Source organism: Molothrus aeneus, chromosome 7 (genome assembly GCF_037042795.1).
Source record: "Molothrus aeneus isolate 106 chromosome 7, BPBGC_Maene_1.0, whole genome shotgun sequence".
Lineage (NCBI taxonomy): Eukaryota > Metazoa > Chordata > Aves > Passeriformes > Icteridae > Molothrus > Molothrus aeneus.
Genome location: NC_089652.1, coordinates 7864737 through 7880799, shown reverse-complemented (window position 1 = coordinate 7880799; position 16063 = coordinate 7864737). Strand labels below are relative to the sequence as shown.

The window sequence follows — 16063 nt, the reverse complement described above, 5'->3', positions numbered from 1 at the left end:
AATTTAAAAGTAAAAGAAAGTCTTGTTCCTGACTCATTAGCACTAGTAGATGGCGTGTATGTCTCCCTCTGCAGCAAGACAACTTCCACAACCCACAGTGTGCTGTGAGCAGCAGCAGCATCCCTGCAGCATCCCCCTCCCTCTGGCCAGAGCAAGAGCAGTGGCCTGGGCTCCTCTGGCTGCCCCCAGCCAGGTATTTCAAGGCAGCAGTGAAAATGTGGCACAAGGTGCTGCTGCTCTGCCTGGGAGAGAACACTGACAGCAGCAGGGAGGGACAGCTCGTGCTCATAGCTCACAGGAGATGATGATGTGTGCTCCTTACCCGCCAGCACCCATTCCCATGGGTGTTCAAGCCCCATTCCCACAAACCCAAGGTACTTAGATGGGTTTTGAGCATTAGCTTGAAGGGAAGTTTTACAAGGGAACAAATTACCAGATGGTTTCAGATGACTTCTCTCAAAAGCACTGACACCATCTGCAGCAGCCTGTGCCATTAACACACCTGGATTACAGAGATTGTTTTGTAAAGCTCAGGAAAACTTCAATTATTATCCTTCCCTCCTTTAATAGTCAGCAGCCAAGTATATTGAGCAGAGCAGTATGGGGGAAGAAAAGGACAAAAAGAAAAGTCAATTAAATCCAGGAAGCACTGCAGAGTTACTCCCTAATTGTCAGTATTATACAGCTGCATTTAGAACAAGATTTTTCTCTGCTGATTGCAGATTAGCCCAAATTCAGTAATAAAGTCATTCTGCCCTGAGATCAGATCCTTTCCAAAGGTGACTTTTAACCCACTCCAGCACTAAATCTTCTTTTGAGGCAGAGCCAGCCCAATATTTAAGCACCACCCCATCCTACCTTCCAGCTGGGCATTTTAGTGAATGAACAGTGTTCTAGGAGGCAATTTATTTAAAAACATTTATTTTAGGCAAAATTAAACAGACATTTGAGATTACATAGAAATACAGTTTCCAATTGGATCACATAAAAATTAAAAATGCACTGTTGTGTTGATTTAAGTATTTTTGTATGTATCGACCAGGTATATAAGATTTAACCATGCCATTTGCAGTCAACTATCATAAAAATCAGTAACGAAAAAGGTTTCTTAAAATGTGCAAATATTATCTTAGTGTTACCATTGATAATAAATGACCACTAAATAGATGCTTATTATGTAAAGCTTTTTAAAGTACAATAAAAATACAAATTCTATTTGTTAAAAAAGGCCATTGCTATGGCTACTAAACATCCTCATTATACAAATTCGAAAATACTATATGACAAACAAAATTATAAAGACTTTTCTTTATGAAACATATACTATTCTATTTGTTAGTGATTTCATATATTTTTCATATATATTTCTCTATAATACTCTATATGAATGATGGACTCAGAATGAGAGAGAGGAAGACAAATGTAATGTAAGATGTTAAGGCCCCAATTCAGCAAGGTACCTGAGGATGTGTCAAACCCAGCAAAGGAATAATCCCATTCTTTTAGAGGACTCCAAAGGCACATGCACAAGTACTTTGTTGAACAAGGCAGAAAAATACTCGTGATGAAATTGAAAAATGTAGTTTTGGTGTAAACCGTGACTCTTAAGGACAAAACTGTAAGTGTCAGCAAAAAGCCTCTCATAAAAAAAAAAATCTGAAAATTTTGGGGTAGGGGGGTTTCCATATTTGTACGTTTTGAAGGGAAAATACTAGAGGTTGGAAAGTTTTTGAATTGAACTCATGATAATAATTTTCTGAGATAGATTTAAGATGGTGTTTTATTGCTTATGAGAAAGATTAATGAAGAGTATGCATAGACATGTCAGCATTCATCTCACCAGCAGCTGAGAATTTTGGTGTGCAGGTATTTCTGTAACATGAACAACCTGTGGGTACAAAGGACTTACTTATAGTTGTTTCTCTGCAGAAATTAAAGACATGGAACACTAAAGAAGAGAGTAAAAAAATTATACTCAACAGAGCCTAGCTGTAAACACTCAGGTGTTGAAAGTAATTACAGAACTGAGCCCAGTGCCTGCTTATACACAAAATTACACAAGGTCCTAATAAATGCAGGACCATAATCTTCCTTTTAAGTTATGGCTAGCATGTAATGGATTCTGAGGTACATACTTTACACTTCAGCTATAAAATATCAAAACAAAGGGCAGTTGCTTTGCCATTCTGCAATTTAGCAGTTCTTCTAGGCTCATTAAGCACTAATTAGCAGACCAGCAACTTGTTAGTTTCTAAAACATGAATGAAGGACCTAAAATCTGGATTGTTTAAACCAATGACAACAGATATATAGGGCAGTAACCACACACAGTGATGGAAATCAATCACACTGCATCCAGATTTACTTTTGAAGCATATAGTAATGGTTAGTATTTTATGCATTTTTCACTGCAAATTGAAATTTTTGTAGCAGATATTAATAATTTTACCGCTTGAATATTAAATAATACCTTAAAAGCATAATTTCAAAATGCTGCCAGGTAAAGTATTATGTAGAATTCATGCCTGCACATTTGCAGAGAGAGACAGAGAGAGAGGTATGAGTGACCTTTCTGAAGAACTTCTCCAAGCTAATAGTCATAAAGCATAGTAAACTCGGGCCAAAATGTGACAGAAAGAAACACAACAGCGTAATTTCATCCATAATTCATAAACAAATACAACTTTTTACATTTGTACAGGGAAAGACTGGAAATAAGTTGAATTTTTACAGAAGCAAGCCTCACAAGAGTTTACATGTTGAAAAAAGCAATTTTTGGCACATGGACAGTATCTGTGAGTACGTGTTCAGAAATAAAAAAAAAACCCATGGTGGAGGAAATTCACATTGACTTTCTTGGCATCAGCACCTGCTGTCTAGTGGGTCAAGACAAAATACTGTGCCTTCAAGAGTTAATCCCATTTTGAACCCCTCCTGCAATGAAACAAGACATCATTAGTAAAGAGCCAAGTGAGTTCTGGAAGATTACATTCTCATTGTAAAAACATTTAAATCCAAGCATATCTTTAGGCAGACAAACTGCAACGATACTTCAGCCTGAATTCACAAATATTTACATTATTTGGTCAGCCACTTTTTAGTAAGTCTTAGTGGTTAACTCATAAAACATGCACACCATACAACAGCATAGCTACAGTATGTACATAAAGTGAAGAAAATACTATAGAATAACAATATTGAATATTCTTGTAGATAGGTTGACAGAAAACCAAACAAGTTTGACTTGCACCATGTTGTTCCTGAGTAAAATTAAAGATTTATATTGAAAAATAGAGGTATGACATGGACATTGTAACTGATACAAGGTGTCTCCTATGTTCTGTGGTGCTGTAAGAGCAGCCCAACAAAAAGTGCTGACTACCTCACCTCAGAGGGCTGCTCTGAATTGCTCCCAGTGCAGTTAAATTGACATTTACTGCCCACTGCCATCTGAGCTTCATGAAAAAGGCAGATAAAACCATCATTTTGCTCATCTGCAAATGAAAAACTGTGCATTTTAAAGGCATGTAACTCAGTAAAACAAAACACAGTAGTATTCTGAAAATGCAGTGAGCTGCTTTAAAAGTTCAGACCAAAATTCCTAAGTTTGCTCATGTTCATTTTATTAATAGAAACACAAAAAAGATTATAAACTGGATGCTACCAACTCCTCTATGGAAAAGAAATTCATTCTACAAATACTTTTTTTTTTTTTTGTATGCATTCATAGATGCTTGGCTTGCTAAAGATACTTCGTTCACACCAGTCCTAAAGTAACAACTGCACTTTTTAATACAGGAAAACCACTCTTATTTTCATTTCTCTTTTTGCATTAAAAGCTGAATAATTGTGGCTTGACCCTCAAAAGTCACCTTGGAGTCAATAAAATTTCAGTCTGTTGGGTGAAAGTGCTTTGAAGGTTTAAGCAATTGGAAACGGGGCTGTGACTAGAAATGCCATGAAAGCATCAAGTCCAGTGGCAGCTGTAGCAGTGCTCTGTTCAGTGAGAGTGCTGATTGTGTGCTATGAAATCAATAACAGCTCCTTTCATCAAGGAAATATCTTGTAAACAAGATAAATCTTTTTGTAAAACCATCTGTGTGGGGATCAGGCACAAACTCAAGTCTTTCCCTCACATGCACAGCAGTACCTCAAGACCATACCTTTGGGCATAGAAGATAAATCCCAAGTCAAACTAGCTTAATTTCAAACAAATTCAAATCACAGGCTAACACCTGAAAAGTGTATGAATATCTAATAACCCTGCCAGCTACTGCTATCAGGAGAATAATGTGGAAAAACAGAACAAACCTCCTGGCAATAGTTACTAAATGGTCTGAGAATTTCCAAGTAAAAGCTGCATTTTCCTAAAGGCAGATCCATACCATGAGATGCTGAGTAGGTAGCAGCACTGTGGTGTTAACATTCCTCAACTGTGCTACCCAGTTTTCTCTACCTGGGTGACACAGTGCTGCCAAGCCTCACTAGCGCATTTAAGATTTTTTTTTTTTTTCCTCTGCATTTTCCAAAGGATTAAAAGGAAGAACATTCAATGCAGAAGATATTACAAGCAAACAGTAGGTGAAATTCCAAGTGAAACGCATCCTGTTACAAACAGTCAGTGTTCATTTCCCCAAAGGGTAAATTCATTGATGTAACTGCAGTCAAAGGAGGACTGCTTACCCAGAAGGAGAATTCAGAGAATTAGCCCTAGGGTCTAATCTGTTACATTTTAAACCCTGCAGTTACAGTGTGCCTAGGATGCTCAACTTCTGAAGTATCTGAAGGCTGCTTCCAGTTTTGAGTTTGTAAAGGGATAGAGCAACAAGGGACTGTTGGGGCTTCAACCTGAGGTTGCTTGATGTGCTCCAACAGCAGAAATCACCAACAACTGGTTTGACAAGGATAGAGACCTTCATCCTGAGCCAGCCAGAGCCTTCACTAAACATCCATCCCATTCCTGTCCTGCCCACTCTTATTTTTATCTTATTTTTACTGTTAAGCACAGTTTGTTGGTGTCTTAAGTGGCTTCACTTCCAGTGCCCTCTTTCCAGCAAGCAAAGAGCAAATCAGACGATGCATTTTGGAAGTACACTCATCTCACTGCTCTTATGTTAAGCATGTCAAGTTTTTTCCACACAAACTGATATTTTGTCACTTAGCACTTTGCTTGTGTTTGCTATGACTTGACCTTGAACTATTGCCACTTTCTTGAAGAACTGTGGCCCCCTTGGCCTTTCCTTCTACAGCTTCACTCCAACCACTTCCTCCTACTCCTGTTTAGTCCTTCTCAAGCTGTGATATTTTGCATTTAAAACAATTACATTTCCACATATTTGCAATGTGATCAATGCTAATCTGTTCAGAGATTGCTGCTCTTTATAGATCATAATGATTAAAAAAAGCTTTTTAACATTATTACCAAAATGAACTGTCTGTCCTGAAAGAAATTAGTGCTGTGGTTGCCAAGTGCTGTTCCTGAGAACAATGGCTCATGCACCTTCCTGTCTGTAACAGGGACATGGCATTTCCATGGTCACTTCTGAGCCACACCAAACCCATGACCATCAATGTCAGATTCTGCACTTCCAAGCAGCCTCAAACTTCCATGACAACCACAAGGCCAAAAAGCCCAACAGCATAGAGAGGACATCAAAGCAATCCAGGTGGCTAGCTGGGCATTCCTTTCATTAAAGGAATGTAAAATCTAGATTTTTTTTTTTCTCTTGGCATTTAAGTGGAAGACATGAAGTGAATTTTCAGGGAATGCTGAAAAAGGCCACCCTGTGGCGCTGGCCAGGAGAGGGAACAAGAAGGGCTATGAAGTATGCATCTATATTGTTCCTTGTTTTGCTGTGTTCATGTCCTCCTCAAGGAGCTTTTTTAATTTAGAGGCATTTTAACACAAGGACTGAGCAGTTTAGCTACCTACTAAGTAATGGTATTGTACTAAGGGATGTGATTGATGCCCTAAAGAGAGGAGCAAAGCTGGTTTCCACTCCAAACAGCTCAGAAACAATCCCTCTTCCAAAAGCAGCCTTTTTTCTGGAGTCAAGGATAAAAAGACGTGAGCTACTCTGGTTAAAACAAGTAAGCAGTACAAACCAAAGAACTTGCACTTTATCAGAAGATAAATTTGCCAGAATCAGCCTTATGGCTCAGAAGTTCACTCACTTATCACTTCACAGTGACTTCTCTCAATGAGCTTAAGTCAGCACAAACCCAATGAAGCAATGACAAATTTACATATCTCTGAGAAGAGCATTTAGAGGGCTAAGCATAACTTATTTAAGATGGAAAGATGTCAAGTCTACTGACTGCTTCAGGGCATGCAGGGAGAATGGCTTGCAGCTCCTGGAAGCTTTCTGATATTAACTACCTTGAGATTTTAATAAATTATAGCAGCTGCTGCTGGTGTGATTCATGATCCAGGCAAACTTCTCCTCACTGCAAGATTTCTGGGAAAGTAGACATTCATTTTATTAATGTCTGGACACAGTCAAAATAAAGATGAAAATATGTTTCAGCATAAGGGTGCAGGGAAACAGGAGGTTGGACAGCCATCAGAGAGAGGCCTGAGCTATAAAAGTCACATCTCAGCAAATGTTTGAATTTTAAGCTCTCCAAAAAGATCAGAGATTGGACTTAGAAATGGAATAGAAAGCTTAACTGTGAAATTTGGATCGTCACTGAAGTTCAAAAATAAGTGTTTCCCTAGAGGCCAGGGAACTTTATCTGATCTCATTGAGTTCAGAATGCAGGAGGCAAAGGAAAAGCACCCCCTATTCAAGAGTTGATTCGCCAGTGCCTCTTCTGTGCTGGGCTCTCCTGTCCCACTTTGTTCCCAAAAGCAGAAGGCCAGATCAGGGCAGTTTTTCTGCACACAGTGTGTATGTGCTGAGGCACCTCACACATTTCTCACAAGAAACAGGCTACGAGTGTCTGGACTGGGCTGCTCCAATCAGGCTGGCACATCCTCACTGCAGACTGAGCTGCATTCAACACCATGGTGCAGGAAGTTCATACCTGGAGCTATTTGCTAGGTGCCTGTAAAACACTTACCTTCACAGATCTAAGAATCCACAATTACTGAAACCCAGGCTGTGCTTCCATAATGCAAAGATGACAGATTCATTCACTTTGCATTTCAGACAATAAGAGAGGCCCACACTTCTCTTCCACATTTCTCATTGCTGGATTTCCAGAGCATGTTACATGTTCTGTGCTCTCACGTTCCTCAAAGGCTGTGTCTAACAGCTGTTGAGACTAGCACAGCTGCTTCTGCTCCTTGAAAAGTTTTAAATCACTATGTCCAAACAAAGACGTGCTCTCAAACATGATTGTACTAACACAATCTCTGTACTAAAGGTTTTGCTTAAACCATTTCACTAGTGACAATCTGATAATGACAACTGGAGATTTCACAAGTACACATGGAAAACAAACAGCAGTGAAAACAAAGGCTTAGTATTAGCACCTGGCAAGACAGAGTAAAGAAAACAACCATCAGCTATGCCTAACTTAGAGATTGTAGGCCCCAAAAAACGAAAATGGCTCTGACTCAAGAGGTTTATACACAAAACATAAATATTGAAATTTTTCCACATAAACAAATATACATAAAAATAGAAACATAAGACAGACACGTGCACATTTCAATTGTAAATGCTTTAAATACCATTATTAAAATATGATATACCAACCATCGCTGACGCTGTGCGCCCAGGAAAGCACAAGAAGATAAAAGAGACATTAGGAAAAACATGTTTTGATCTGTATTTTGCACTAAACACATAGTAAAATAACTGTACACAGTCTTTGCTTTGGCTTAAGCTAGAATATGGGGGTTTTTCACACCCTTTCAGCCATACACTTGTTCTCAGCTGGATCATAAGTGTCAAGTTTTGTGCCTACATAAAGCCCACTAATTAATTCTTAGCGAATAGCTGATATGCTGGGGGGAGTGCCTTTCTTCACAACAGGACACAGTTACACCCTAATGCTTAGGGGTTTTGCTATTGATTGGTTGTCTCCTTTTTTTAGATCAAGAGAGTACAAACAATGATGGGAGATTTTAATTTCATGATTTCAAGCATCGTTGGTAAATACATTTACTATTCCATTCCCTGATGTTTTATGAGGTGACAGCACTCTGTAGTGTTATAGGCAAACAATTCCAAATATTGTCAAAATATTACCTGTATAGGAACTCTTAATATGAGACATTTAAATATTGACATACCATTATTAGTGGCAACCACAGTTGCTACAATTTATTTTTCCCTAAAACAATGGAGATGTTGGTAATATATCAATGGGAGGTGCTGTAAGATTTGGAGTTTGTGTTCAAGGGCTTAGTAACATTATGGCATTCACAAAACACCAGCATGTTGTTGGAGTTATGAAGAAGACAGCTTTGGCTTTTAGCTTCTCTTTGAAATTATACAGGGGACTAAGAAGCTAAATTTCTTGCTTCATTGTGAGTAGAATTTGTCAGTGGAACCATCCTGAACTGACAAAGAAAAGAAAATGAACTCAGGAAAATGAAATGGTATTTCAATCTTATTTAAGTCACTTTAAAAAGCCTCTGCTGCTCTTTAGGCAGGAGACAGGAACAGAAGGAGCCTGAAAGCAAATGCTCTTGGATTTTGTGGGCTCCTAAGAGACAAGAGGGCTGGAAACCCTGGGAACATGTTCTGCTGAGGAGCCAGGATCCTAGAAATTCAAATTTCCATTATTTCCAGCCTTGTCTTCTGCTGGCAGGCTGCTTAAAAAATACTAGAGATAAGCTGGCAAGGAACTAGAAGTTTTGAAAGTCTGACTGCAGAGCATCATTTGTTCCAAAACTCGAGGACTTTCTCCTAGAATTGTTTCACAATTGGGTCAATAACTGAATGGACAATGTTGAGTGTTTCAGAATCAACAAACATTTTCTGATAAAAACACAACAATTCAGAATTCTTGAATCAATTCTCAGGAGTTTAATTGCTCCAGGGTGCCACAGAGCTGCTTTTAAAGGCAGCAAAAAATTGCCATGGCCTCAGAAGCACCTAAGTCTGCCCAATGCTGAGAGAAAACAAAGTGATGCTAACTGAGGGAAAAAGGAAGCTACACTGGTTTGAGGGAGATTGCTGCAGTGAAGATCAAGGGATCTGGGGGGCTCAGCTCTCTTTTTCAGCTCTCTCAGTCCCCTTCCTAGGTAACAGTTCCCAAACCATTTTGGTTACACTGCTGAGAAACCCCTCATTAGTGTAGCTGACTCTATTGCTACCAGGTGGGGCTCTTGAGGCAAACCCAAACTCCAGCTCAAAGATCAGGAGATAAACTTACAGAAGGAATGGTCAGAAACAGGGGTTTGTCTGTGCATTGGTGTGTGCTTTGTGGAACACATTTTCAGAATAAGGTAAGCATGTATTTCAAGAATAGGCACACAGCCATCAAAACCCACATAAGACAGTAGTTACCTGCATCTCATCTAGTTTGGACTGAATGTCTGGAGGGAAATCTCCTGCTCCACAGCTAAAAGGGTCAAAAGGTTCTGCTCCAAAAAGGTCTCTCTCTGCAAAGACAGAAAAGTGAGTCACTGGGAGAACAGGTATGGGCTACAACAACAGTGCTCTGAAAAAGCCACCTTACATCTCCTCCTGAGCTGAGCAACAGCACCACCAGATATGCCACTCATTAACCACAACTTTTAACATCCCAGTGTGCAAGCCAGCTCTTGGGCAGTTTCCCAAACCTTAATACTCAAATATTTTTCCAAAAACACCACTGGACTTCTGTTAAAGCCTCTCTTTATCTTCCTTTAATGCTTGTGCCTTCTAGAGATCGGGTGAGAAGTTGCTGCTCTTGGAAGAGGGCACCAGGTACTGACATGTGCTCTGGAGTCTGTGTAGGAGTTTCAAAAATGAAGAGGAAGCAACTGGACATTAGTTGCCAAATTTCATTTCTGCATTATGTCAACAGCAAATCACTAACCAATTAATCTTTGTGTCCCCTGTCTGCCACTCCTCAGGTTAAGGACGTTTTTGTGAGACAAGCAAATATTCTTCATTTGATACAGTTCCTCAGTGAACAACTAGCAGTAATTAAAACTAAAAATCATCAGAGTTTTAAAATCTTAGATCAGATCACATCAAGATAGAAAAAGTAATTTAAAAAAAACCCCAAAACCACAACAGGACCATGAATTGTCATGCTAAAATTCCACTAAATTTGGGTGCATAAATAGAATGATTGCAAATTTTCACTTTCTCAATAACAAAAGCTCCTCACTTTTTCTTAACTGCAGTTTGCATTCTATTGGTCAAAGGGAGGGTGTGTTTCTTATTTTTGTCTGGTTAAGAAGAAACACCTCCAATACAATTGGATTCTTTTCTCATATTAGACTAGAATAGTTCTTTATATCTGCCTGCTCAAATATTTTTTTGTTTTTCAGGTTTTGGGTGTTTTTTCCTCCTTCTTAGTAATAGATTTTTCTTTCCTAAAGTTAAAGGCTCCATCTCTAAACACTTTTCCCATTTCACATCGGATTAAACTACAGCAGTTAAAAAAAAAAAACAACTTGCTAACCAAACCCCACTGATTGCAGAATGTACAGAACCAAGTTCCTACAGCCTTGTCACTGGTGGAGAGAAAACCAGAACCATGAGGAGATATCTTCTCTCCAAACTTTCATGGCTGCCTAGCAAGAAACCTGGCAAGCCCTCTACCTGCCTCAATTTTAGTTTTAGAGTGTGACAGTAAAGGGGGCAATAGTAACCCTGAAGTGAATGGACAATTAAGCCCAAAATTCACCCTTATCTGGGTGACAATTAACTGCTGAACCCACTCCCCCCATTGCAGAATTCCCAGTCCTGTTATCAGTGGTGCAGCACCTGCCTACAGCTGCACAGCTGGTTTGGTTTTGGCATCCTTACAGGCAGAATTTCACACCTGTGTTCTCTGGGCTCTTCAACAGTTATTGTGCATATCAGTCTGTCAGGGCTTTGCCCTTATCAATTAGGTGTTATCAGGCTGCACAGCAGGCATTTTAAATTACTGGCAACTACCATAATTTGCTCCCACAATAAAGTACAGAAATTCCCAGAATAAAGTACAGAAATTTGAGCAGAACTTGATTGATTACATATTTAAAAAACTGTGGCTAAGCAGCTACAAACTGTCACACGGGACCAGGAGATGGCCCAGATAAGAGAGCCTTATTCCAAGAGTCCACAAGAGCCAAGAAGAAATCCAGTCTTTCCTGGCAAAGGCAGACCACCTGCATGCAAGAGAGACTTGAACTTGGATAATCTAATGTAAAAATTAGGTTCTCCCTCATCCTTTGCCTCTTTCACAGCCAAAGTGGGTCTGCTCCAGTATATCCAGTGTCCTGAAATGCTCTGATGCTCCCAGCAAATAACCTTCAGATGTGTAGCAGCTTTGAGTTGCAATCTAACCTCTACTGGGAAAAAAAGTGATTCTACTTTATAACCCTCAACAGTCTATGGTTCATTGTGTAGGTCCATTTTCTTTATTTTTACCTTTAAAAGGAGCTGACAGCTTTCTCTGTGGTCAGACAATTGAAAGCAGACAGTTCCAACACCAGGGCTTAGCAAACATTCTATTGAATGTATTTAGGAAAAAACGGTGAAGGACAAAACTCCTGCATGTAATTTGTACGGAATCATGACTTCTGACTATGTTTAAGAGCAAGTATTTTGTACACTATTATGGCTATTATCTCATTCATGCCTTATTATTGGGCTTTTATTAATGAAAGCCCTTTTGAGCTCATTAGCAGAACAGCAGAAGCTTTAACTCCTTTAATGTCACTCCTTCCTTAAATGTGAAAGATTTCTGAATTTATACAGTATACAAGGCAGAATTTAAAACCAACCAGAGTGCGACTTATTCCAAGTGAATAAGTCACGCTCTAGTAAACCTAGAGTAAATCTAGAGCCTAGTTAAACCTGCACAGAACCAAATTCAAAATAAAAAAGCATTACCTAGCTGGATTTCTGAGGAAAGCTATTACTTGGGGAATTATCTCTATCATAACTTGCTATCCATTCCAGCTAAAGAAGTTCACAGAACCTTTGCTGCATTTAGAGTGTTATAAGAGAGGCTGCACTGCTAAGAGTCAGGGAGGCACAAAGTTCCATGGAATATTTTCAGTAGCACTGTCATTATTTGCCTTGAGAGCAAAAGCTGAAGAACACGTGTAAAATGGAGAAATGTGAAGATTTCATCCCTGCAGGGCTGGGATATTCCTTGGGATATCCATAAGCTTATCCACCAGTGTTCATTCCATTCATGATGGAGGGGGGGCTCCTTTTTGGGATAAATTGGTAACTTTTCATTTCAGGCCAGAGTATTTGCATGAAAATTAGCTATAGCAAGAATATCTTGCCTGGCACACTCCCCAAAATTACTGTAGCATAGATAGGCATTTCTTTCTCCAATAAACAGCAACCAGGAAGCCTTTGAAAATTATCCTTTCAAACAGTACAAATAATTTCCTTTCCTTTTCTCATTCCTTTCTGGATGGAAATAAATTCACAGGCTGCAAAATTGACCCACAAATTCAAAAGCCATGAAATGATGATGTTTTAGATGCTCAGCTCAAACCACAGGACAACATGAACAAGTGATAAATTCTGGGACCTGACATTCAGGAGAACAAACAAATACTGGAGAATATCAACCTGCACTCTATGGTAAATTCAAAATTGGCAATTACTAAGGAAAATTGCAAATATTTGGTTTTTCTGCTGCACTTGACATCCCAATCTCTATCTCAGCTCTCATCCAGGCACACAGCTATGCTGATATATGCTTTGCCCAGATGGAGCAGCTGTGATGACAAAAATGAATCACATTTAGAGACAAGCACCCAAAGAAATATTTGGAATAAACTGAGACAGAGAAATGAAGAAAGCCTTTTTATTTAGCTGCAGGCTACTCCATATTTTTTTCTTTGGAAATTATTACAGCCATTATTCTGACAAAATGCTCTTAAATATCTGCAGAAAAAGAGCACCTCAGAGCAGATTTCTGCATCTGCCAGTTTTGACCTTGGATTGTTCATGATGCATTTGTGTGAAATAAATATTGAACAACTCAATAGAGAATAATCCTCTACAGTTGTTTTCTGAGATATGAAAATAATGCTGTGCCAACTGCCAACAAGAAACATAAGCTAATTCCTCCTTTAATGAAATAAAATTAATAAACTAATTCTGACCATTCAGATAACTTACAAGAACATTTTCAACCCCTTACTCCATGAGGAAGAAGCAGCATGCAATCTCTAGCATTGCATTTTTGGTTGCATTTCACTATGTTGCAAATATTACCTAAAGAGTCAGTGTGCATTTGACCAATCTGCAACCTCCTGTACAAAAATTATGCCACTTTCTCTTTTAAATAGGTAAACCCCATTTGTTTGCTATTGCTGATACAGCCAGTGGTGAGCAGTCATTTACTGAGTAGCCCTGTTGGAACACTGCTGAATATGAACTCAAAAATCTCAAGATTCAATTAATTTTTTTAAGCCTAAATGCTTTGGAAATAGCTGTCTTTAAAAAAAAAAAAAATAAAGTTCACTGTTGCTCTAGTATTAAAAGGTGGGGTATCTTGAACTACATGCTGTGAGCTCAGCAAAGCCAGAGGTACCATTTATCACCCCACAATTTTTTTTTTTTTCCTGTGAGATCACCAAGGGAAGAACTGGTAAGCAAAATTCTAACTCTGGGCATGTGTTGTTATGGGAAGCTGAACTGTCATCCTGGTGCCCGAAATCACCTATGGAACCATTCCTTGGAGGAATGCCAAGTGCTTGGTGTTTTTGCAGGTTTCCTACCAGTGCCCAGGCCTTTCCGGGGCACTGTTATTTTTGGCTGGTTTCTCAAAGTGGCCAGTGGATGAGTAAGATGAATTTTGGCTTTTAAAAGCACATTTTGCTTGAGCAGCACAAGTGCCCTCCCTGGGTAACAGGCTCCACTTAGGCAAAAGGAATAAAATGAGGTGATACTAACAAATAGTTGGCAAACCCTCATCTTTCTCCTTCCTTACTACTGAATGTGAGAAAGGTGAAAGTTACAAAATTATAAAATCCAACAAAATCACCCTGTATTTTCACCAAATCAACTCTGCTTGAGAGCAGTGACAAAGAAAATAGAGATAGGAAGAGGAAAAGATGATCTTAGAAAATGGAGACTCCAAACTTTGGCTCCTCTTGGTCGCCAGCCCTCTGACTTGTACTGGAGAAAGAAATGCCAGCTGGCTGGTTCTGGCAGCAGTGACACCACAAAGCAGAGCATTACTGCACATTGCTACAGTAAGGGGACATTGCACAGCCTGAATGAGCTCATGGGAGCTGAACTTTCTCATCTGGGACAGTAGAGCCCTTGTTTGATGATAAAATATTCCTCTCATGTTTCAATGATGCTCTGAAACATGCCAAAAAGCATTAATAGCTGATGAACACAGTAATTTTCAACACAGAAAGTATCGTGACACAGACTGAAAGTGCAGGGATCAAAAACATAAAGACCATGATGGGCTTTGTAACCTCTCTGTGAAGTGGCATCTCTGAACTGCATCATCTCAGCTGAAGGCAAATCAGTGAAGCACAGAAGCAGCAACTACTTTAAACAATAGATACCACAGTTAATAGGCAACTTTTTTTTTCCCCTTGTATTACAAATTCTATATAGCTGGAATTTTCAAGATCCCTCAAGATCCTTCAAGATCTGACTGCAGACTTCCAAGATTTCCATGGAACTGAGCCACAATTTCAATGAAACTGAGGTAAGACAATAGGTAAAAAAATAAAATCTTGATCTATAATTCAATTCAAGTCAAGTTGCTATTCTTGAAGCTGTATATGCACATTTAGATCTATTTTATGGCATTGACAATAGTTTCAGAGAAGCAATCTTTCAATTATTTATTGTAAAGGCATGAAATTCTCTCAATAGAGCTGTTCTGTTCTATTATTCTATTAGAATATTCCAATATTCTTTTAAATTATATGAAAATAGTTAATACTGACTATACTTAATAGACATAAAACTCTGTTAGCATACCTTTTGGAGATCCCACAGAAGTTCATTAATTATATTAAATTGGTCTTTTTAAAAAAATCAAGGCTCTTTATTGAACTAAAAGTCTGAACATTTACTTTCTCTTTAGAAGATGGCAGAAATTCTGAGCAATGGAACCAAACAGTGCATCACATATGGGAGGGAAGACATTCACTGACTCAAGTTATAAAATGCATTTTTGTTTTTGTGCACAGCTCCCATTCACAGCTGAAAATTCTACATCCTAGAGGCATGCCCCAAAACAGCACAATCTCCTCAAACGTGTTCCATATGGTAGCTGGCAGTAACATTATTGTCCCTTATTCACTCTAAAATAGGCATCAGGAACAGAAGAACAAACACAGACCCATATTTCCACAGCCTCTAACATCACTTGTGCATGCCCCAATCTCCTCTCCCTCAAGGGATTTCCAAAGCTTTTAAAAAGACTTTCTGGACTCCAAAAATATTCCCAGTGAATTCAAGAACCTTACCCTAGATGCTTTCAAGCCTTTGCAAAATAAAATTGCTGTTGTTAATAACCTTCTGAAGACCTTTTAGGAGTGGTTGGAGATCTGGAGGGGTTGATCAACTACAGCTAAACAAAGCTGTGCATGACATGAAAAGCAGTGTTGAAAACAACATTCCAAGTCTCCTTGAGGGGTTTCTTCCACTCTCCCTTGAACATCACCATCACCATACTTACTCCACCTGCTGCCTTCCCCAGAAATGCAGGCTCTAGGTGCTAGAACCGTAGCTTGACAAGGAAAGAACTAACAGGAAGTTAAAATATTCCTTGAAGTACAGAAAAGAGACTGCAAAAGAAAAGCCAAGTTAAAATCCCCAACCCAACTCCTTCCAAGTGTATATGTCACAGTTTCACAGCAAGTTTGTTTATAAAGCAACTTGGCAGCAACATCAAGGACTTTGGGAAGATGGTATAAAGATGAAACGGCATTAGTGAACGTGATTTACAAAAACTGCATTTGGCT

The 16063-nt window shown here is 39.0% G+C and overlaps 1 protein-coding gene across 7 annotated transcripts in view; it reads right to left on the bottom strand.

Moving 5' to 3' along the window:
• Positions 1 to 904: 904 nt before the first annotated feature.
• The window catches only part of GULP1 (GULP PTB domain containing engulfment adaptor 1), a 144754-nt gene continuing 129595 nt past the window's right edge, over positions 905 to 16063 (bottom strand). For 3 of the 7 annotated variants that reach the window (XM_066553234.1, XM_066553238.1, XM_066553235.1), the window contains 3 exons: positions 9465 to 9559; positions 7679 to 7714; positions 905 to 2934 (listed from right to left, as the gene is read on the bottom strand). In XM_066553234.1, coding sequence (XP_066409331.1) covers positions 2863 to 2934; positions 7679 to 7714; positions 9465 to 9559 — 203 coding nt within the window. In that variant the 3' untranslated portion in view covers positions 905 to 2862. The remainder of the gene's footprint in view (positions 2935 to 7678; positions 7715 to 9464; positions 9560 to 16063) is intronic. The other 4 variants (XM_066553237.1, XM_066553240.1, XM_066553236.1 and 1 more) reach the window with 2 other exon arrangements.